The following is a 24,971-nucleotide window of genomic DNA, read 5'->3' as shown; positions in this document are numbered from 1 at the left end:
CGGGGAGAGGGTTGAAGGGGAGAGTTTGGGGATGATTGATTTGTTCATAGATGGATAGTTGTTTCTTTGGTGTCCGGTGGATGTAGATGACAATATGTGTTATATACTCCTTAAAACTTTAAAAAAATATATTAGTCCTCTGTGTGTGAGAGCAAAATTCTGCTTATTGTCACTAGGAATTAAACAGTGCAGTGTTTTATTTTGATATTCTTTCTGTAGGCTACACATATGGGCTTTTGCATAACTGATATGTGAAACACAAATGTACAGGTGTTTTTTTTTTTTTTTGCATGTACTTAAATGTTTACTGATGCTGTTACTATGAAGTTAAACCAACAGCTTCTGGAAGAATGGCTTATTCTTGCCAATCTTGTATCGTTGCTCAACTTTCTCTTTACATCTGGCTTTGGGTATACAGCAGGGTCCCTGAAAATGATTTGATTGCCAAGTTTTATTAAAGGGCATATCATTGGCGTGGGTGGTTGGCATCATCTAGTTTATCTGCAAACCTTCGATGGCAACCTTGATTGAGGATTGCCAGAGCACAGGTTCTGAAGTCCTTCTAATGCCTTTAGCAGATAATTGCAAACATTGCTAATACATTTTCGTCGGGCACACAGCTTCTAGAGACTGGTTGTATGGGCATCTTGAGGAGCGGGCCAGCAAATTTGCTGTTCGTCCAGCCATTCTATGCTGGTTCCTCTTTCTTAAAAAAGCCTGATGAGTTCTCTTTCCCTTGTGGTTAGACTTGCAAGCAAGACACTTGGCTTAATAATTGCTGCTTGTACCATTTATTCATGCAAAGCCTTTTGGACGTCTAAGAAAAGTACCTCAATGGATTAGTTAAACAAGATAGATCCGGTAACGTCCTTAGGGGATGCGGTCAAGCTCCTGCACCACGCTAATCTAGCATCTGGTCGCTGTAATGTTGCACAGCTGTAAAGAAACTGTCTTGTATTTGCAGATGCCACTTTAGCATCGGTTTTTAACCCCTTCACTGCGGCGGCTATTCCGCCGCAGTGCTAAGGGGGCGGGGCGGCCGCATGCTGGTGACGGAACCGCTCCGTCACCAGCCTCGGTTGAGCTGTGCTCATGACAGAGCGGTTCCGTCATGGCCCGCCACGCTCAATAGAACGTCCAGCGCAGGCGCGGAATTCCAAGCGGCCATGACGGAACCGCTCCGTCATCAGCACAGCGCACCCGCAGCTGATGACGGAGCGGTTCCGTCATCAGCATCGAACCGGTTAATAAATTAGTGCACTTCGCTGCCAAACTATAACTAGTATTACCGCTGTGCCTTTACAAAGATTTATTGGCTAATGACCAAACAAAAGACAAAGAACAATAGTTTGATAGCCTAGCAAATGTGTGAACCGAAAAACTGTGTGTAGCAGGCCTGGTTTTATGTACTATTGCAACATGTTGAACAGGTTTGTTTCACTACTTTTAAAGAAATGTATTACAAGTCCAATTGTCAACAAATGCAGACATGTATGCCTCCTTCCAACCAATCACATTTGCATTAGTTCTTGGGATTGGCCGGAAACTGGTGCATTCCAAGGGAAAACCTCAGACAGTTCTGTTTTTATAGGCAGTAGAACTTTGCATTCTTGGACTTGTAACGTTGTTTTTCCTGGTATGAGTTTAAACAACCCCATGGTTGCTTAACCGTGTCACCATGGCTTCAGGCCACTTGAGAGCTGCTTTGTTTACTAATTATTCTGCATTTTGTCAGTGTGCGTTGGTGCCTGTATGTCTTTATCTGCTTTCATGGGTGACCGTAGGAGTTTGGTGTCTGTCTGGGTGCTTTATGTTTTGTCTGCGGATGGGATCCTGTATGTCTTTTGTACATGCGTTGGTGACTGTATGTCTTTATCTACATTCATGGGTGACTGTAGGAGTTTGGTCTCTGTTTGGGTGCTTTATGTTTTGTGTGTGCATGGGCTCCTGTATGTCTTTTGTACATGCGTTGGTGACTGTCTTTATTTGCATTCATGAGTGACCGTAGGAGTTTGGTCTCTTTTTGGGTGGTTTATGTTTTGTGTGTTCATGGGCTCCTGTATGTCTTTTGTACATCTGTTGGTGCTTGTATGTCTTTATCTTCATTCTTGGGTGACTGTAGGAGTTTGGTCTCTGTTTGGGTGCTTTATGTTTTGTCTGTGCATGAGCTCCTGTATGTCTTTTGTACATGCGTTGGTGACTGTCTTTATTTGCATTCATGAGGGACCGTAGGCGTTTTGTCTCTTTTTGGGTGCTTTATGTTTTGTTTGCGCAAGGGCTCCTGTGTGTCTTTTGTACATGCGTTGGTGACCGTATGTCTTTACCTACGTTCATGGGTGACCGTAGGAGTTTGGTCTCTATGTTCGGCTGCTTTATGTTTTGTCTGCAGATGAGCTCCTGTATGTCTTTTGTGCATGCGTTGGTGACTCTCTTTATCCGTATTCATGGATGACCGTAGGAGTTTGGTCTCTTTGTTTTGGGTGCTTTATGTTTTTTGTGTGTTTTTTTGTCTGTGCATTGCTCCTGTATGTCTTCTGTTTATGTGTTGGTGCCTGTATGTCTTTATTTGCATTCATGGGTGACCGTAGGAGTTTGGTCTCTGTTTGGGTGCTTTATCTTTTGTCTGCAGATGGGCTCCTGTATATCTTTTGTACATGCGTTGGTGACTTTCTTTATCTGTATTCATGGGTGACCGTAGGAGTTTGGTCTCTTTGTTTTGGGTGCTTTATGTTTTGTGTGTGCATTGGCTCCTGTATTTCTTCTGTACATTCGTTGGTGACTGTCTGGCTTTTTCCGCATTCATGGGTGACTGTAGGAGTTTGGTCGCTTTGTTTTGGGTGCTTTATGTTTTTTGTGTGTGTTTTTTCTGTCTTTGCATGGGCTCCTATATGTCTTCGGTACATGTGTTGGTGCCTGTATGTCTTTATCTGCATTCATGGGTGACCGTAGGAATTTGGTCCCAATATTGGGGTGTTTTATGTTTTGTGTCTGCATGGGCTCCTGTATGTCTTCTGTACATTCGTTGGTGCCGGTATGTGTTTATTTGCATTCCTGAGTGACTGTAGGAGTTTAGTTTCTGTTTGGGTGCTTTATGTTTTGTTTGTTCATGGGCTCCTGTATGTCTTTTGTACATGTGTTGGGTCCCTGTGAGTGCTGGCAACTCTTTTGCCCTGAATGTACATGTGTGGTGTGGGTTACTCTGTGGTGTGCATGTACTGTACAGAAGTTGATCGTGTGTGCCTGGTCTGATCTGGCATCTTGAGTTGTCTCTCTTGAGTGAACGCCTTGTTCTTGTTTGCTTGGCCTCGGTCTGGTAAGCCTCATCTGCTACCTGGTTGTGCTTAGAAAACGTTTGGATTGATTCTTTTAAAATTTCCCTTTCTCTTTCTTTATACCAGCAACGTTCCTCTGCACTTTCTGCAAGACCGAAGTGGAGGAAGACGAGTCCGCCATGCCAAAGAAGGACGCAAGGACCCTCGTGGCGCGTTTCAACGACCAGATCGAACCCATTTATGCACTTCTCCGAGACACCGAGGACATCAACTTGGCCTATGAAATCCTGGAACCGGAGCCCACCGAGATCCCTGCTCTCAGACAAAGGTGTGTGCCCTGCATGCAGCACATGTGTGTGTGTTCATCTGTCATGTGCAGTTCTCGTGCCTCAAGCAGATCTTGGAAGCACTACACCACCAGACGCAGTCGTAAGCGTTGTCCTGTCTGCTTGAATGGGCAGACAAATGTTCACCACTGTGGCACCAGTGCCCACTGAGATCTCTGCACTCAGACATAGGTGTGTGCCCTGCCAACTTGTGGGAGCAGGGGAGTATCTACCACTGTGGCACCAGTGCCCACTGAGATTGTGCACTCAGACATAGGTGTGTCCCTGAATGCAGCACATGAGTATGTATCCCTCACCTTGCAGCTCTACCTTACCCCATCCAGTGGTAAACTTTCTCCTCCCTGCTGTCACCGCTTTGGGAGGACACAGGTGGGCAGCGGCTGAGCCCAGCTCTCTGTAGTTTACTCAGCATAGCTGTGAAATAACCCATTATTTCTTCTGCTTCATCTGTTTTATCAAAGCTTTTAAAACTGGAAGGTGTTCAGTCTTGTGCACTTAACACACCTCCCCTTGCTGCAATTATTGCTGAACAGAAATGCTTTTTAACTGACAGCCTGAGTGACAAACAAGACTCCCTCCTCCACACCCCCTGCCTGTCTCATTCTTGTTCTCTTGCTTTTCACACCCACTGTTGGTTCTTTACCCGCTCTCCACCCTTCCTTTGTTCCCCCAGGCTCTCCCCACCTATTCATTTCTTCCAAGCCTTGTATCTTCCTTGTTGCTCCATTCTGTCTAAATTACAGCTCCCCTCCCCTCGTTTAAAAAAACAACACTTGATGCAGGCTCTGTTGGCTTTGTGAAAAGATGCTGTGTGATGTCCAGAAGAGAGCTTTTTGTACAGTAGATACAACAAGTGTTTGTAATATCCAGTTTGATTGAATTGACCGAGAGGGATCTCGCAGCTACATATGTGGAACATGAGCTCCAGGCCTTGAGCAAAGCCCTGACCTTCACTGCTGAAGGAGCTCTAAAAGAGCCGGTTAACTTACTGCAGCTGCCTTGTCAAAACCTTCGGACTCAATTCATGTGTTGTTGCTGCCCCCGGGCAAAGGTACAGTGCACACTATCAGTGGGGTGCTTTACATGAACTTTGCACAGCCAAGAGTGGCATCAGCGATTGTACTGATTTTATTGTGGCATTTATTGTATTGTATTATATTTTCATTTACATAGCGCTTACTACCACTGACGAGGCGTTGAAGCACTTTTTCGGCGAGTAGCAGGCTACTCCGGAACTCATAAAGGATTAGTGTAGCACTAGCTTACATGAGCCAGTTTACTCTGCTGTTCATGTCCCGTCCTGCAGATACTGCTGCTTCTCCTGTTTGTCCCTTCATGTAGAGGCCCAGTACTTGCCATTGGAGAAAATTCAGATGCAAATAATGATGATGCACATAAAGTGGTGCAGCAGGGAATGCAGACATTTCAGCTATCAACTGTCTGTAGTCACTACGGCTAGCCTTACAGAGCGTGCTTCATCTGGTGGTCGAGCCCATTAATCGTTTTTGGATAGTGGTGCAGGCCCTTGCTACCTTACTAACCAGCCAGTCCATCATTTTCGGGATGGTATTACTTCTCCATTTAGACAGTATGACCTGTGTAATCGTGCAGCCCCTTACAGAGGGTAGACTAACGCGTTGGGTAGACCCAACAGGATAGATCTCTGGTACTGGGATATGTCAGTGTCATTAATGTCCACTAAGATGTCTGTCCAGTAATGGGACAGTGAAAGAGAATGTGTGTCAGTGAACCCAATTTTCCACACTGGTGCCAGCAACCATCTTCCCCTCGCGGCTTTCATACAATCGACTCTCTCAGGAATAAACACGGCCTGGTCGGGATCCACTTAGCTTTGCATGTGAGGAGCGAGACGGGCCACCTATATGCAGATGAAAATGTTAGCGTCTACGTTCAGCAGTGAGATGGGACGATAGGACGTGCAATATGTGACGTACCTTGATGATCACTTCTCTCATGGTCTCTGTTAGGGTGCGCATGGTGCTGAAAGATTTATGAAGGCGGGTCATTATGGGAGCCAAGATAGTCGCAAATGTTTTGTAGAAATCAGAGGTGCAGCCATCTTGGCCAGGTGCTTTGTCTGGTCGCAGGCGGGTTATCACCTTGATCACTTTGTCTTGATGGATGTTCCTATCTTATAGTGAAGCATCCTCAGCGGGTATGCCCACTGTACGGGCCGGGCTAAATGTGTTTCAGCGCCCTCCAGGGCTAGTGACTCTGTAGCGTAAAGTGTCAAGTAGAAGTGCTCAAATTCTTGCACGATTTGCATTTGCTGATACACCTTGTTCCCTTTCAAGCTTCAAATCTCAGTAATTCACTGTTTGAGCCACTCCCGCCAGTTTTCCCACGCAAGGAGAAATATTGGCCATCAAACCACTAGTACCGTAGACAGTTCCAATGTGCCTTGAGAAGGTGGGTTTCCTGGATAAGGCAAACATCACATTTAGAGTCTAAGCAGGGAAAGAAGCGGCAGACACTTCACCGGGGAGTTAAGGCTTCGGACATTTAAGCTAATGACTTTAATCATGGGTGAGAGGAGTTCTCAAGCTAGTTGCCTGGGGACTAGGCAAGTAGTCATACCAACTTCCCAGCATGTCAATATAGCCTGTATTGTGTGTCTCTGTGTAGATGTCATTGAGCAAGACCAATTGGGGAAAAAGCCAAAGAACTACAAATAGAACCTTCCTTCTACTGGGAACACAAGAACAGTGTGAGAGGGGTCCATGTCTTTTGCATTGGGTCATCTCGTGAGGTGGGTTCGGAGCTCCTCCACTGCAGAAGCGGCAAAGCATACAGGTTTACAAGAACTGTGTGAGGGGGTGCCATCATCGACTGGGGGGACTAGGTTATATGTAGACGATGCATCATAGTGCTAGTCATTATCTGGCTCCTATGTGCTGCTTTGACGCTGTAGTTGACACAGTAAAACTGATCATTCCATGTGGCTTTCTGATTTGGTAAGCTTGACAAAGTGTTGTTTCACTGTTTGTGGTGGTCGCTGTGATTTAGTGGAGGTGTGCAGTGGACTACGCAGTTTGGGCTTCCCGGTCCCATCTTCACTGGGCGTCTCAAAGCCAAGCAGAGAATATGTTTCTCCCAGAGTGTGGATAGAGTGAGTTTCTTTGTTCCAAACAAAGATGAGCTGGAAGAGGTGCCCCCACCTATACTGAATTACCTTCTCCAGTAAGAATGTTGTAGCAGGTCAAAGGGTTCTGCAACGCTGTGGTGTTGTGGGGGATTTATCATGGTACAGCCACACCTTTGGCCTTCAAAGGTGATGGCATTCTGATCTTGCACAGCTGTCAGGATCATTTCTTTCTGCCTGCAGGAATGTAAGCAGGTCAGGATATCTTGTGGCAACTCTGACTTTACAGGTTGACCCGCCCTGTGGGTGCGATTCAGCACAATATCTTTGTCCCTCAGTTCCGAAGCCACTTGTCTGAACAGGTTGGTGACAGTCCTCCAGTCTCCCGTAGTCTCATCAGCGCAGCCCCTTTGATTCTAATGTTGGCGCGCCGCAATCTATTTTCAAGGTCCCCCAGCTGGTTTCACAGTTCCTTCCTTTTTATCCTGCAGCGCCAGTAGCTCATATTAATTATCATCAAGTTCCTCTTCGCATGAATGATTGAGTTGTACCAGCGGGACTATACTTTGACCAAAGTTCTCCAGCTCTCTCTTAATATCTTTGATATCTGTTGGCATGTCCTGTTTAAGTGCCACAATGTCATTTCTCGGGTGCTGAATATCTTCTCCAGAAAGGCGCGGTTGACTGGTACTCCCTCGTCTGATAGATCCGCAGTGGTCACAATCACGTGTGGAGTGTTCGTAGGTGAGACATCCCTTGACTGTTCCAGTTTTTTTTGGGGAGGGGGAAGCTTTCTAAGCATGTCTTTTTAAGCAGTGTTTTTATTGAGGTGGGTGGCCATGCCTGCAATCTGAGTGTCCTAGCACAGAAGAAGATGTTGCTCTGATTGCGTACGAGGTCTTGCATTCTCCTTTGCGTCCTCTATGAATGGGGTGGCCTTGCATGGCTTGTCTCTCCCAATGCAGCTTTGATTCAACAGCGCACACCAATCACCACTAAGCCGTCTATTGTGTCCTGGGAAGTCGGAAGGCCACCTAGGTCCCAAATGCAACAAGCTCCCCTGTGAGGCTGGCAATGTGCCGCCAATATCGCCTCAACTGGGCCCCAGAAATGTGCATCCAAGCTCCTCCACGTGCATCGTCGCTTCTTTCGACTGGGCCTCACTACCTGATTCACTCGGTCTGTGTAATTGTTCTTTGAGGCACTTACGTACTGGGCCTGCTAGGCCTTATGCCACCCTGGGTATCCTGCAGATTTTGTGGGATCGGCCCAGGGGGCTTGCCTCATCGCACCTCCTGCGCATCAGGCCTACACGTCTCCCATTAGCAGCTATGTGTTGGGTATGCTGTGCCTAGTACACCCCTGGGTATGCTGCAAATTTTGCAGGATTCGCCCAGGGGCCGAGCCTCACCGTGCCTCAGGCCCACTCGTCCCCCAGTAGCAGCTCGTGGCCCCAGTCCGATCGGTCCTGACAGTGCTCGGTGTGGGAATAGTGAGAGAGACTGCGGTTGCACTTCCCCCTGGTCCTCCAATGCAGTCTTCGCCTGCTGGTCCTAGGTTCAGCCTCTGCGCCATGCTTGCATTCACCGCTCCTTGCTAGTCACTCAGCACCTTTAATTATTTCCGCAGGGCTTACAGGCTTTATCAAAGGATCCCTCAGTCGTGGCAGCACGGATGAGTTCTGCTCAGTTTGGCCCACCGGGGCCGTTAAATGCAGGTTGCCATGTTGGAAGCAGCGGTGTGAGTCTCACATGGCTAGGAATCTCTCCAATGGAACTGCTACATGCTACAATTACCCACGGATGCAGCTCCCCGATTGTCACTCGTTTCCTCCAGCGTATGGTATCCAGTAATGGCCTGGAGTACGCCGCATTCACTATTTCATCAAAGCAGGCGGCAGAGCTCCATGAAGGTGCATCGAGCTATTGAGGCACCATCTCGGAAACGCCCTCTTCAAGGCACTGTTAAAAACACATCCGGTTTTATGGTTTGTTGCAGCTGGAGAATCGTTCCATAAATTCCTGAAGCCCTCTTACCTGATCCTCAATTTGAGTAGAGGGAAGTAACACAGTTAATAGTACATTCTATGTGGTGGTATTTCTAGCTCTGATGAGAAAGGGTGTTGTGAGAGTTGGCAGGCTCTGTGTGTGTGCACACACATGGTTTGCACTCTGTCCTTGTTTTCTGGCAATTGAACCCTATTTTGTCGTCTTGCTTGACATTTCAGCTGTCGCCAGACAATTATGTGAGAATTACCAGAAGAGGGGTTTTGACTCCACCCACATGGTGGGAGTCGAGGTTACCTGTTTTGATTGGACAGAGGTTGTTTGCTTCCACACAAAAGCCTTGCCATCCACACAGCTGTCATAATTTAGTTTATTTATCAAACTGCTGGAGCGTCAACTTTCAGCGGCACACACATTAAATTGTAATGATACTAAAGTGTCTTGAATAGCTAGATAATTTGTGGTGTTTTTCTCTGGCAGCAGCACAGTTGGGAGGAGGACAGTCATTAACCTAGAAGGATGTGACAGTGCAACTGTCAACAGACCTTTTCATCGACACTAATATTACTCAACAGTTCTTTGCTTTCACACAAATAGCTATCCACCATACCCATACTTGTAATGCTTCACATTACCATACAACATTCCTTCAAAGTTAAACCTTTCAGCTTTTCCTATGCTCATCATTAACTGTAATCCAATAGCCACCTTTGGCAAGCGAGTGACATTTCCTTTACTATGTGTATCATTGCATTCCTTTCTATGTAGTCTAGTGACCTTAGACAGACACTCCAGACAGTGGGGTAACAATATTTGAGGGCCCCTCCTGCACAGTACATGGAGGACACTTCCAGAATGCCTGTAGCAGCACCCGTAAACATTTGTACACTAATGGGCACATGCATCAATATTGCATTTTGCGATTCCTTAAATGCAAAAAATAAGGAATCGCAATTAACAAATTGCAAACTGCAATGCATCAAGAAATCGCTATAAAAATAGCGATTTCTTAAAATTCATTAATTACGATTCTCTAATTGAGAATCGCAATTAAGGAATACCAACCCATCCATTCCTATGGGCCTAAAGGCCCATAGGAATCAATGGAAAGACATTCTTAATTTGCAATTCACCATTAGAAATTCGCAAATTAAGAAGGCAATTTCAAGGGTGCAGGGGTGTCCAAAGGACACCCTGTTGCACCCCTGAAATCTGCTTAGAAGTACATTTTGCACACTCACATGCCCCAAGGGCATGTGTGTGTGTGTGTGTAAAATGGAACTTTGAAAAATGCCCTTTAGTGCATTTTTCAAAGTTTTTGCAAATTACCATGAAGGTCAACTTCATGGTAATTTGCTCCCCTTATTTGCGAATTCGCATATTTTTAGAGTTTGATGCATTGCATTTAAGGAATCTCAATTTGAGATTCCTTATATGCAATCGCAATTTTGCGATTTCTTAACTTGCGAAACTTGCGAAAATGTTAATGCATCCCAAAAATGGGAATTGCATTCGCAAACGGCCGAATTTTGCGAGTCGCACCATTTGCGAATGCAATTTCCTTTGATGCATGTGCCCCAATATGCAGTGCCCTCGGATCTCAAAACCACATTTCAACCTATTTTAACTCCGCCATCAGAGGTAAATACGACCTGGACTTTTGGAGACAGAAGAAAGAGTCCCATTCCTTTTCCCGGTACCCTCCTTTACATCTGGTGTACCCTCCTTTACAGCTAGCAGAACCAAGCAGGTTGAAAGAAAGACTTGTAAGCCAGCAGAAAGGCTCAGTAATTTAAGCACTTGCTGCTGGCATCTTCGGCAATCTAGCAGGTTGAGTTTGAATGCCAGCTTATCCTTCCATCCTTCTGAGGTTAGTAAATTGTGTACCTTTGAATTACGTCCTACTAACACCTGTTTGTAGTTGTACTTTGAAAACACTTGTGCCCTTTTAAACCTTATATAAAAACACATTATTATTGTTCTTTCGAAAAATGCTATCACTTACTGGTGCCCCGTGCAAGCATCCTTCTGTTTTTCTAAGGCTCAACCCCTGTACATACATCCTATATCCAGTAGATATTTATTTCTGCCATCAGGTGGGTGTAGTCGTTTGTTACCTTACTCGGTCATTAAGATTTGTTTTATACCTGTGCCTGCTAATGTCAATTAATTCCTCCACAGGATAAATGGTAAGTTTTCAATTTTAACTCATTTAAAATGTGGTTCCCTCTGTTACCCAAGGGCACTCTGGAAACTGTGATGACTGCATCTGGTACTCTTGAATTACCATAGTATCAGGCAGACTACCTTCTCCAAACATCAGCAGGCTGGTCCATCAGGCCGAGACTAGAATGTCAAGACCATGTCTTAAGCGGTCTTCGAGCCCTTCGCTGATCTCCTTTTAACAGGAGTGACATCTATAATGCTCTCTGTGTCCAAACCATAAGTCATAGAAAGAGGTGGACAGAGCATACTTTAGGACGATACTGGTGGTCTGCCCTGGTAAGCCTCCCAGAACATTCGATCTGTCCTTCTCTGTAGCTTGCTCGTTGGTTCCAGTACACCAAAATTGGGAGATGCAAGAACTCTAAGCGTAAAAAATTGTAGCAAATGAAGTGGTTGTTGGACATGAAAAGTGGGAAATGACACACGTAGTGCCTGCCTATCAAGAAGCAAATCCTAAATAACCTAACCAACCTGACACCAGTTAGAATGCCAAAAATGCATTATTTACTAGTAGACAACTTACCAGCAACTATTATTAAAATTCAAGCCAGCTTACTGATCTTGTGACACTTTTATCACCAGTATTCAAAACCACAGGAGAAACCTGTAGTCCCAGTAGAGAACTAGGTAAATGTATTATCATGCAATAATGTCTCAACCGGAATCAATGTGGAGTTATATTTTTCATGGGTAATTCAATTAAAAATGAAACGATAACATATAGTCTCAATATCAAGATTGGATGCAATTAGGTTGTCAGCATAGGTTTCACAAATTATAATGCAACATCAACCAATCTTTAGAGTTGTGTGCTGTGTGCAGAGTGAATACTTTGTGAAGAAATAATTGAATGATGCAAGTGAAACATGTGAAAAAAAAAGAATATTACAGCGTGTTGGACAAGAATTTAGAAAAAAAAAGTACGCATGAGTTAATACAATATGAGACAATCAATTGCATATGGCAAGCCACAGGGAGCAAAGGGGGCTTGAAGACTTCCAGCCTGGTCCATGGCTGAAGTTGCTTATTGCTGCTCCCTGTGGCGTGCCATATGCAACTGATTTGCAGCCCCAGTTAAGACACACTTGGCGAGCTCCATGACCAGTTTTTCTCTGCACAGATTCGTTCCTTGCATTTTGGTTACATTTACCCGAGGACCAATGAGAGTTCTCGCCTTGGTACTCCCACCCCTTCGGGGGAAGTCCACCTCCTTTCCATCTTTGTGGCTCGAGTGGTGTTTCTCTCTTGATTGTTGAAATTCTTCACTACAAATCCTGTGCTACTTAAGCTATTCCAAGACCTCATCTCCTTGGTGACTGATCTTCGATGATGTTGGGTTTCACTTTACTGATGTTTGCGTTCTCTTCACAAATGATACCTACCTTCAGAAGAAGGTGTGCTCAGTTTACCTGACACTGAACCTGTTATTTAGCGGCACAGCAGCAGCGACTAGAGCAAGAGCAACAATCCTGGGATCAAGTGGATCGAGTTCATGTGAGGAGGTCCTTCGTGTTATCTCGATACAGAGATCTTATTTGAAAGCCATAAACCGGACTCCTCGTGCCCTACCCTAATGAGAGCTGTGAAGCATTGTTGGAGCAGATGCATGAATAGATCAATCCGTGTATTACTTATACTCCTGAGTTGCCCCTTGGATGTCGTCCCAGATTGTAAGACCACCACTTACTTGACGCACTGGGTGGACGTGGGGATCCGAAACGATCATGGTCTTTGCACCCGAGGACCACACCTGATCTGACTGCCAGCCAATTGAATCACTTACAAGCGGAGCTAGAGTGACCTGGGGTGATGGAGAGCATGATACCGAGACTAACCGTGCACTTCAAGCAATGTTCACCTCAGATGATTCTAAGAGACCAGGGATACACTGGTACCAGTCTGTTAGAAGATCCATTAAATGAGGACGGGCAGACCGAGAACGAAGTGGGAATCTGATCTTGAATGAGAGTTTACCAATCACTAGTGGGAAGCAGCTTTGGGTTTTGTGACCGAGGTTTTGAGAAATGCAATGTTTAAACTTCAATTTAAATATGCACACGGAACATATGTAATACCCAGGCATTGGCACATAATTTATCCTCATCCATTCTGTGGTGCTGAGTGGAGAAGCTGCCTCTTTCCATAACATTTGGTCTTGCCCTGTCATACAGAAGTTCTGGGTTATGTAGTTGGCTCTGGTTCAGGCCCTCACAATTAGGAGCATAATGAGTTATCCCAAGATCTGTGTTTTTGTGGGCTTGTGCCTAGGTCTAAAGTGGATAAGTCCTCCTCTAGATCCATTGACCTGGCACTTTTTATGGCTGAGTTATCTACGCAATGGTCTGGCGAACTCCCTGAGATCCTAGTGTGATGATATTGCGGTTCATGCTACAGCTGAAAAAGGAAAGTATATACTTCACAGTGCAGAAGGCAGGAGAGGGGCATGATACTCCAGGATTGGGATGCCAGTTGCTTCAAGCCACCCCAAAATCTAACGAAAGCCACTAAGATATTTTAGAACTATGTATGTTTCTGAACTCTTCAAAGCTGGTAAGCAGTTATACCATTACTTACATTCCCAATTCTGTTTTCTGTTATCCCATATAGGCATTACCAGTATGCATCCTCACCTCCTCACCTCCTAAGGCCTGAGTGACATGCAAATGCTGTTCACTTGTATGATGCTCTTCTTTGCTAATTACCTCTATGTCGACTCCTTCGGCAACAAAACCCTGGACACTGAGGCTTAGTCTGTTTTGTTGTCTGCCTTTTGTGATTGGAATTTGTCTTTTAACAGATATCTTGTTGACTGTATAAAAGTTGTATATTTACAAAAATCAATAAAGACAATGAAAAAAAGTAGATCAGTGACCCATATGCCATTCCATACTCGTTTGGGCAATAGCACTGCAAGCCAAATCAAAGTCATGGTGGGATTTTCTTCACTTGAATGTGATGTAGTTTAGTTAGGAGGTTAGAAAGCTGAAAAGGAAATAACGGCAGGAGGTAAAAGGTTACAAAGAAATTGAAGTAGGAACACCTGGATACAGCAATCTTTTTTTCCTATGTGTACTGCAGAAGTCAGAGTCCAGGGTGGCCATGGCAAAAGGTAGCTGGAGGAGGAAGCTTTATATATGAAACTATATAAATAATGCAAATAATTGGATGGAGTAGGACCGAAATCCATCAGGCTGCCTGGGATAATATTTGCTGCTGTGTGCTGCCGTAGATCACGTGCTCTACACACTCTTGTCATCTAGTATCGGTGTAGGCTCCGCAAGTTCTTTTTGTTTGAAGTAGAGGTTTCAGTTTCAAGGTGGCTTTTGATACCTCACCCAAAACCCACAACGCACCAGGATTTAAACTCCACCAAAAATGTAATTTTTCACCATCCGGTTTGGACATTTTTCAAGAATTTGAGGACCGTCGCGCAATGGAAACAAAACCCTCAACACTGACTCAATAGAATTGCAACCCTCCACAGACAGAAATAAGCGCACAACTGGTGATCGCATTCGAACCGAATCAGACCAGGTTTTTTTCCTGTGGATAGGCCATATGAGTATGAATTATGGAGTGAGGCGTATGGGGAACACACCCATCCAGTTCTGCTCTTATTGATACTCCTTTTCCTGTGGCCTTACCAACATCAGGTTTGCAACAACTCTGCCTGTTTGATTTTAGGTGCAAAAATACCATCATGTCCTGGAGGGAAAGGTAGTGGGTGCATTATAGAATGTCTGGCCAAAGCTTTCCCGAGCAATCAATTGCACATGGCATCGACAAGGTTGTGGGAACCTACTCTGCTTGGAAGGGGATGGCCACTGGGGAGTCTGGGCACCTAGTGGGGAGGAGTCCATCATATGTATCATTTGGTGACTCAGACTTCAAAGAAAATCTTTCTCCAGGCACTCCAGTGAAACCCAGGCCACACCTCTGGTTTGTCACACACCTTTCCTAGATCCTCCTTCTGGGGTTTGACTTCGAATTAGTCTTGGTTCCAGAGAGAACCTTGCATTAAGCACCAAATCACCTCTTGAAAGGCGTTGGCAGTCTGCACCAAACACTGCTTTAGAGCCTTTCGTCCCAGAAAGCCAACCTCCGTATCAAAGTTCAGTGCCTGGGTCTCCTGGTTTTCCCACAGCACAAAATCTCCACTTTGGCCCCGAAGGCACACACTGCCTGCCTTGGAGCCAAAATAGATTCTAAAATGGTCATGGAGACCAAAATCCCCCTTTGGGAGGAGCAACCCAGCCCTAGAAGAAGACTAGGGTCCTTTGCCTGAGCCTGGTGTATGTCAGAGAAGGAGCTACGTAAACCCATTCTTCAGTCACATGTTAGTTTGCACACCTCTAGCTGACCAACCTGACACTAAAAGGTGGCGCACTTTGCTCATTCTATTCCCAAGAAGACTAAGCCATACAGAGCTAGATCTTGTCACTGCAGATCAGCCAGGCCCCTGCGAAAATCCTATATATACAGGCAAGGGAGGAAAACCATGCAATGACTAAAATATGGATCCAAGAGACGATCTGTCTTTAAAACCATTCCCCGTCAAGCCATCATCACGTGACAATACTACAACATACCAGGCAGTCAGCCAGAGTACGTCCCACTGTCACAAAGTCAAGTACCAGTAGTCACTATCAAAAACGGAATCATCTCTACAGTTTCTGCCCATGCAAAAAAAGCATACTCAGATGATGGCAGGAAACTTCAAAAAAGCTATTAAATCAAGTCGTCACACCCAGGGTTGAGGAAATGTATAAAGTAGGCCCAGAAGATCCTACCTACATCGGATGTCATGTCCCACCAGATTTGCTTGTAGCGCATTCAGCACAGAAGCGAATTTCACAAAGACTACAGGGGCCAGCTCTCCACATGACAAAGAAAGCAAGCGGATTGATGATGCTGTGGATTTAGTAGCTATGGGTGCTTCCACTCAATGGATGGAACACAGCCAGCTTTGTTTGGTTACTGTCAAGGCATGATGTTATTACTGGGAGGAGATAGAGCAGCTAGTGAGGCATCTTCTACTGGTTATGGAAAGTGTGGGAATGTTCTGGTTTTGGAAGATGGTACCCTATATACAGCTGGCACTGCCTCCATAGAAATCAACCCCAGCATTCTCCTTCGTCATGCCTGGGTGCGAGTAATTGGTTTATAACTGGTGGTTCACCAGCGCCTTCTGAGTGTGCTGTTTCCATTAGGAACATCTTTTTGGTCCATTGCTGGACTTCATGTTGGAAACTATAAAATAGTATACGACACAGCAACCGCAGTGTGTGCAGCCTGCAAGGGCCAGGGTTTGCAGGTAAAAAACACAAGCAGGAGCCAAGTAGATGGCTACCCCCAAGGACGTTCATAGCAGTCACAAAAGAGCTTTCAGAAGGATCAGGAAACCAAGCTTAACTCCAGAGGTGGCTTCTGGGGCTACATATGTGGTAAGGGCAGTGCAATGGCAGCTCTGCCTCCAAGCAGTGACCTTCCATATTTTCCCTTGACCACTCAACATCTGTCATGGGATGCCTGAGGTTATACATTCCAGAGTAGAAGGAAGTAACCTCAGACATGTAGGTACTCTCCATCTTCTCCCATGGTGCTGCCTGGAGTTTCATACTTCACTACCCAACATTCCACCACAACTGCACAGCATCAGCCAAGAGCACAAGAGGTAGCTTCCGGAAGAGATGCAAGCATTGCTTCAAAAGGGAGCAGTGGAATCTCTCCCCGTGCATAGGCTGGGAGAGGAAATGTATTTCCTGTACATTCTCGTCCCCAAGAAAGATGGGACGTTATAACCCATACTTGACCTCCAGATGCTCAGTCTGTATATCGGAGCACTTCGTGTGGACAACTCACCAAGATGTCATTCCACTGCTCTGCCTTTTGTAACTACATGGCAACTCTCTACTCAAGGTTGCCTTCTTCCACTTACCCAGTCACCCAGCACACTACCTGTACCTCATCCATTTGTGGTATGTGGAATGCATTATCAGTTAAAAGTGCTACTGTTTGAGGTCACCACAGCCCCCCAAGTGTTAACCAAATACCTGCCAGTTGTAGCAGAGCATCATCATTCATGTCATTCCATACCTGAGGAACAGTCCAACGCAGTGCCTCGTTTACACTGTCTGCAAAAACGAGGGATGCACATGCTTATCACAGTTGTCCATGCTAGCTCAGAAAATGTACCATTTGTCACCAAGTCCTTCTCCTAGAAGAGCATCTCCCAGGAGTGAACAGTGACTTTACAGACCCGCCCACAAGATGCAATGACAAACAAATGGAAGATCAGTACCCAGGTAATGCAAACATAATTTGATCGCTGGCACAGTTAACCTGTTTGTCCCATGAGAGATCACAATTTTAAATCTTCGCCTCCATGTATCCATATCCAAAATCCATGGACAATTCTTGATGGCTAAATCTGTCAGGAGTATTTGCGTATGCTTTTCAACCACTGCCACTCATTTCATACATAGTGAACAAAATGCGGCAAGCACCGATGAGGCTCATCTTGATAGCGTCAACCTGGTCAAGGCAGCCGTGGTAGGCTCTGCAGCTGGAAGGGGCCATACATCCCCACAGTAATCCATCTCTATTCGCAGACCTCCTCAACTGGCATCAAGCTCAGCTGTATCATCCCAACCTAAGGGCATTGAATCTTTCAATTCGGCACCTGGTATCATAGAATTTGGGTATCTTCAGCTCCCAGGAGAATGCATGCAAACCCTTAAAAAAAAAAAAAGCCTGCAAGCTCACCACGAAGGCTTACTATGCAGCCAAAGGGAAGAGATATGTCCACTGTTGTACTAGTCTCAATAAGCAGCCCTTACAGGCCTCTGGAGAGAACAGAATCTGTTACTTGCTGCAATTTCAAAAGTCAGGTTTAGCCTAGTGTTCCATTGAGGTGCACCTGGCTACTGTTTGCAGCTTCTTTGTAAAGTAGACCAGGACAATACCAGTCAGTATCCAAAATACTCCATGCTAAATCGTCGTTGGAAGGTGTGAGTGTGATCCCTTCTAGAACGCAACCAGGGTTCTCAACACTCAGCGGGCTTTCATTTCATCAGTTATTCTCTTGCCTAATGCAGTTCCTTTCTTGGAGCGTGGTGTCCTTCATTGCAAGCACTTTTCTTTGTAGAGTTAACGGTAGAAGAACTTTTTGTTTTCAAACAAATCCTAAGGTGGAGTCTGACCTGGTGCGGTGTAGTGCGTTTTTCGGGGAAAGATCACAAGTCACCCCAAAACATCTTCATTGAACACAAGCGACTTGCAATGTCCGTCGCCAGCATTAGATGGCAGTAGTGTGCAGAGTATGTAAATCTACAGCACTACAGACCTCTAATCTCGTGTTTCAAATATATAATGTGTTCGAGGCATGTGGGCTGCTGAATTCATATCTGTGCATAGATCGCCGTCTAGTGTTGGGTCCGGATGATTGCACATTGTTGTCCTGGAAGAGTATTCGAAGTATCACGAGATAGGTGGCTCCTCCCCTGGACTACAGTGCGCATGGGCATCCACTCCATCCTCAGATTGTTTGTTTTTTTCCGCCATTGGGTTCGGATGCATATTTGTTAATTAAGTTCGGGATCGATAAAAAAAACTTCCCTTTTGGCCAAAAGGCCTTTAGTTATCGTCGGTATTGTCTTTGCGATTGGTGCCCAGTTCTTGTTCCAGCTCTGTTCCCGAGCTGGACATCCAGACGAGCCACGTGGCTTTTCGGCACTGAAGGCCCGGTTGACGCCAGAGGCCTTATCGACGATCCATCATGGAACGGAGCCCGTTCAAAAGTTGTCCTGTTTGCAACTCCAAGTATCCTCACATCGATGTCCACCCGGTGTGCAACAAGTGCCTGTCTCCGGATCACGATGAAGCCAGCTGTATGGCTTGTTCTCGGTTCTGCTCCAAGAAAACGATACGACTTCGACGCGCAGCGCGCAAGGAGGCCCAGCAGACGGCACCTGACCCGGTGAACATCTTCGATGCCGAGGAGGATGAGGGAGTCGAGCAGGAAGTTCGAGAGAACCTGTCTGATCCTGCATCGGAGGTCGACTTCAGTTACGACGCAGATGTTGAATTGGTCGATAATGAAGATGTCGTCGACGAGGTAAGAGACGACGATGTGGCCTTTGGGGCCGTGGAAGATAGCTCGAGCGAGGAGCTAGGCCCAACCGTTGGTACGGGGGCCGTGACCAATACACTCGATAAGGCTCATGGCCTTACCCGAGATCGTACACTTGGTTCTACAGCCTCGCCTCAAGGCCCGGCTACGGACATTTCTAACGAGCCATCGGTTGACCGATCGAAACCGAAAGCATCGGTGTCTACACAACCGAAAGCACTGGACGCAAAATTGAAACCAAAAGTGCGTATTGCTTTGGTCGGCTCGAAGACCTCTGAACTGTCGGCACCGACGAAGCAAAAGAGTGTTATCGACCCAGTGAGGTCGCTAAAGGGTGTCGAGCCGAAGACCGGGGCACCGAAGAAACTGGTCAAGGACGTCGACCCGAAGAAGTCGGCGCCGAAAGCCGTCGACACAGACAAGGGACTCGGAGCTCAGAAGGTTCTCGATCCTAAGCATCGCCCAGACAAGGCTAGAAGCGGTACGGACCACGAGTCCAAACCTGGCGGTGGCTCGAAGAAACCCGTCAAGTCAACACAACCTTCCACCTCCTTTTCGAAGCAGGTGTCGGACTCGCTGAAACGCATTAAAGAGAAGGCTTCTACTGTCGGACCGAAGGCTACTCCACCACCGAAGCCGGTCAGTAAACCTCCAAAATTGTCGGCACCCATCCAGTTCACACTGCCGCCGAAAGTGGTACCTAAGGCCTTTGCCCCTAGGACGGCCGTCGAAGCGACCAAGAAGGTGTCCACGGGGCCGAAGCCTACAACTGCGGAGGTGGTCACCAAGCATCGACAGCCTCCTCTTGAAGATCAGTCGAGGCAATTCATCGACGCCGAGACGGGTAGACTTTCTATTTACAAGCGAAAGATCGCCCCTGAACAGCCTATGGAGTCATATAAAATTCCAGTAAAGAAGAAGAGGGATTCTGCTACATCACCTCTTCTCGTTGAACCTATATCACCACATGGCCAAGACACTGCTCCTATCTCGCCCACATACTCAGATGTGGAGGCAGGGGACGGTGACAATGAGGAGTACAGTTATCCTATAGACACTGATCCTGAAGATCACACTGAACCCTGGGCAGACGCTGCTGACCCAGGAGATCCACAACCTGCCCCAGACAGTCATGTCTATGCTGTGAAAACCTCTCCTACTGAAGACATGGCGGCGTTTAATGCACTTATTGAAAGGGCTGCCAAAAATCATGATGTCCAGCTCCATGCTGACCCTATTGAAGAGGATTTTTTGTTTGACACCTTCTCAACCTCAGAGAGAACTTTCAAAACTCTACCAATGCTGAAGGGTGTCCTAAAACATGCTGGAGACATTTTTAAGGAGACCACAAGGGCAAGGGTGATAAACCCCAGAATTGAGAAAAAATACAAACCGGCACCTGGGGACCCTACCTATATCAAGGGACAGTTGCCGTTGGACTCTCTGGTTGTTTCCAATGCCCGGAAGAGGGCGAACTCTCAAACAACGGGTGATGCTCATCCTCCTGACAAAGAATCTAAAGTGCTAGAAGCATCAGGGAAAAGGGTGGCAGCTCAAGCAGCCAATATCTGGCACATCTCCAACACTCTGGCACTCTTAGCCAGATATGACAGGGCTCATTACGATACACTTGAAACCCTGTTACAACACTTGCCAGATGAATATAAGGAGGCAGCAGAGATGCTAATACAGGAAGGGAAGCTTATATCAAACGCATCTATCAAGTGTGCGCTGGACGCAGCAGACACCGCGGCCAGGGCCCAAAGGTGGACACCACCTTGGAAAAAATCAAAAAGGGCACTGAGACTGCAAAGTCTATGGGGGCTCTACAGTCGCAGCAGTTCAGGGGTGGTTCCTTTCGTCGCTCCAACAATAGAGGAGCTTCCAGAGGCCAGTTGTCCCAGCAGACACAATACAGTAAAGGAGGCACGCAGACCACCTACACCAAACAGAGTAGAGGTGGCTATCGTGGAAACCGCACCAAGGGCAGAGGTCGTGGAAACAACAGCTCCCGATCCTCCGCCACTAACAAACAGTGACGCCTTGTCACTGCCCCCCGACCATACCACACCGGTCGGGGGAGGCTACAACAGTTCCTGCCAGTCTGGAAATCCATCACTACAGACAGATGGGTGAGGCAGCTTATCCATTACGGTTATTGTCTGGAGTTAACATCCACTCCACCCAACATACCCCCAAGACACCGTCCTATGTCCACAGAGCATTTGCAATTATTGCAGCAGGAGGTAGTCGTCATGCTGCAAAAAGGAGCCATAGAGCTCGTGCCTGTGGAAGAAAAAGGTACAGGGGTGTACTCGCTGTACTTATTGATCCCAAAAAAGGACGGGTCCCTCAGACCCATACAGGACCTCAGGCCCCTAAACCAGTACATTCTATCAGAACACTTTTACATGCTCACATTACAGCAGGTTCTACCGTTACTCAGTCAGGGAGATTTCCTCGCAACATTAGATCTGAAGGATGCATATTTTCATATTCCGCTACACCCGTCACACAGAAAATACCTCCGGTTCACCATTCAGGATCAGCATTATCAGTTCAAGGTCCTCCCTTTTGGAGTGACAACGGCACCCAGGGTGTTTACCAAGTGCCTGGCGACAGTGGCTGCACACCTACGGAGACAGAACGTTCACGTCTACCCTTATCTGGACGACTGGCTTATCCAGGCAAAGTCGGCCCAGCAGTGTGCCGCCCACATGTCCCACACCATTCATCTTCTTCACGATCTAGGGTTTTCACTGAATTATCCAAAGTCCCACCTTCAGCCCGCCCACGTACGGCAGTATCTGGACGTGACAATAGATACTCTGGCAGCCAAAGCACAGCCAAATTCAGTGAGGATCAACAGCATGCAATTGCTGATACAACAATTCAAGCCACAACACTCGCTTCCGGCACGGGTGTTCATGCAGTTGATAGGCATGATGGCCTCCTGCATCTTCATAGTCCGGCACACGAGACTACACATGCGTCCGCTTCAGGAGTGCTTAGCACGTCAGTGGAATCAGGCTCACGGACAGTTGAAAGATCTAGTGTTGGTGACCGGTCGTGCATACAACTCTCTGCATTGGTGGAATCCACAAAACCTTAGCAGGGGCCGACCGTTCCAGGAGCCTGTGCCACAGATTATTCTGACAACGGAAGCATCTCTCCAGGGATGGGGAGCTCGTGTACTCCACTACACAGTGTAGGGACTATGGACAGCGCAGCAGAGGAAGAGGCACATCAACCTTCTAGAACTGATGGCTATCTTCATGGCGATGAAAGCATTCAAAGTACATCTGTGCAACAAGGTTGTGTTTATCCGGACGGACAACATGACGGCCATGTACTACATACAGAAGCAAGGAGGTGCACACTCTCCACAGTTGTCTCATCTGGCTCAGAGCATGTGGAAGTGGGCCATTCAGAGGAACATCTTCCTCATGGCGGAACACCTCCCGGGCAAGGACAATCAGATGGCGGATCTGCTCAGCAGGTACAGCCACCAAATGCACGAGTGGGAGATACATCCATCAGTACTCCGGCCGTACTTCCAGCAGTGGGGTCATCCAGAGATAGACCTGTTCGCCACAAAGGAAAACACCAAATGCCAAAGCTTTGCCGCCAGGTTCCCACAACCACAGTCGCAGGTCAATGCGATATGGATGAACTGGTCAAGCATATTTGCGTACGCTTTTCCCCCAGCACCTCTAATACCGCTGGTGGCACTCAAGCTGAAGCAACACTCAATGACACTCATCCTGGTTGCTCCGACGTGGGCACGCCAGCCATGGTACACCACGTTTCTAGAACTATCCGTGGTACCGCATCAAAGGCTGCACCGCACACCCAGGCTTTTGACGCAGAGCCATGGCGACATTCAGCATCCAGATCCGCAACAGCTCAACCTGGCGATCTGGCTCCTGAGATCTTAGAATTTGGCTACCTCAACTTGCCTCCTCACTGTATGGATATCATAAGGGAGGCGAGAAAGCCCACCACCAGAGCATGTTATGCGGCAAAATGGAAGCAGTTTGTCATTTATTGTGCCAACCACAACATCAACCCGCTAGATGCATCTACTCACAACATAATTTGTTATCTGTTACATCTATACAAATGCAATCTGGCCTATGCGTCCATTCATATACATTTGTCCGCAATAGCAGCTTATCTCCAAAACAGGCAGCATCTCTTGCTTTTCAGAGTGCCTGCCATTAAAGCCTTTCTGGAGGGACTCAAACAAGTTATTCCTCCCCGACACCCACCAGCTCCTGAATGGAACCTAAATGTGGTCCTCACCAGACTGATGCGTCCACCTTTTGAGCCTCTACACTCATGCGAGATTCAATTCTTGACGTGGAAAGTGGCTTTCCTAATAGCAAGCACATCGCTACGACGAGTTAGTGAACTTCAGGCACTAACTATCCAGGAGCCATTCATACAGATTCACTCCAACAGGGTGGTACTCCGCACTAACCCAAAGTTTCTGCCTAAAGTGGTTTCATAGTTCCATATCAATCAGACTATAGAACTGCCAGTGTTCTTCCAAAATCCTGAGTCCGTGGCAGAGAGAATGCTCCACACACTAGACGTCAAAAGAGCTCTAATGTACTACATAGATAGGACCAAAGATTTTCGGAAAACAAAACAACTGCTTGTTGCCTTTTCGCCACAACACAAAGGCAACCCCATTTCCAAAGCAGGTATAGCCAGGTGGACCGTTAAGTGCATTCAGATTTGCTATCAAAAGGCCAAGCGCACATAAACGGTTCCCTCAAGGGCCCACTCCACGCAAAAGTTGGGGGCCTCCATGGCTTTCCTTGGAAATATTCCTTTAGAAGACATATGTAGAGCAGCCACATGGTCTACCACACACACATTTACAAAAAACTACTGCGTAGATGTGCACTCCAAACAGCAGGCAGCTGTAGGGCATGCTGTTCTAAAAACACTTTTTCAAACTGCTGCAGCTGGCACAGGCGGCCGCCGCTAATGGAGAGACTGCTATGTATTCTATGCACAGATATGAATTCAGCAGCCCACATGCCTCGAACCGAATATGCTACTTACCAGTATGCATCTGTTCTTGGCATGTAGGGCTGCTGACATTCATATCGCCCGCCCGGCGCCTGTAGCGGCAGCAGCACTCAGAATTACTCTTAGCATGGTCATCACTTACGGTGTTACACTCCATCTTTGCCACAATGGCGAAAAACAATCTGAGGATGGAGTGGATGCCCATGCGCACTGTAGTCCAGGGGCGGAGCCACCTATCTCGCGATACTTCGAAGACTCTTCCAGGACAACAATGTGCAATTATCCGGACCCAACACTAGGCGGCGATCTATGCACAGATATGAATGTCAGCAGCCCTACATGCCAAGAACAGATGCATACTGGTAAGTAGCATATTTGTTTCCTTTCGTGAGATGGATAGAGCTCCAATTTAGGAGGAGGTTGGCAAGAGAGCCCATCGGAAAGTAAGACTTTGAAAGATGAAAAAGGGTAGTTTTTGCTTAAGGTGGGCATTAAACATTAGAGGAAGGAAGAAAGTAAAAAAAAAAAGGAACAAGTGCCTGAATACTGGGGCAAAGGGCCTATCTCACTCCCAGCACAATTAAAGCGGTGGAAGTTGTGTCCATTTAATGGGTGTGTGTTTGTGTATATGCATGTACGTGTGTATATATGTAAGTGTGTGTGTATATATGTAAGTGTGTGTGTATATGTAGGTGTGTATATATATATATATATATATATATATATATATATTAGCTCCACAAATCTTCAAAATTACGAGCGTGACCAAGCTGTAATGGTGAAACGCGTCGTGGAGATTTGTTCATCTGCCAAATAAATCCTCGAACTGAAGCTCTGGGTGTC

The 24,971-nt window shown here is 46.5% G+C and overlaps 1 protein-coding gene across 1 annotated transcript in view; it reads left to right on the top strand.

The window, feature by feature from the left end:
• Positions 1-24,971, top strand: part of GTF2E1 (general transcription factor IIE subunit 1) — a 211,629-nt gene that overhangs the window by 164,046 nt on the left and 22,612 nt on the right. Inside the window, exon 3 of the mRNA XM_086935626.1 lies at positions 3,399-3,600. Coding sequence (XP_086791752.1) covers positions 3,399-3,600 — 202 coding nt within the window. The remainder of the gene's footprint in view (positions 1-3,398; positions 3,601-24,971) is intronic.

The sequence above is a fragment of the Lissotriton vulgaris genome, chromosome 8 (genome assembly GCF_964263255.1).
Source record: "Lissotriton vulgaris chromosome 8, aLisVul1.2, whole genome shotgun sequence".
Taxonomy (NCBI): Eukaryota; Metazoa; Chordata; class Amphibia; order Caudata; family Salamandridae; genus Lissotriton; species Lissotriton vulgaris.
Note: the sequence above shows the minus strand (reverse complement) of the source record. Positions and strands in the feature narration are given on the sequence as shown.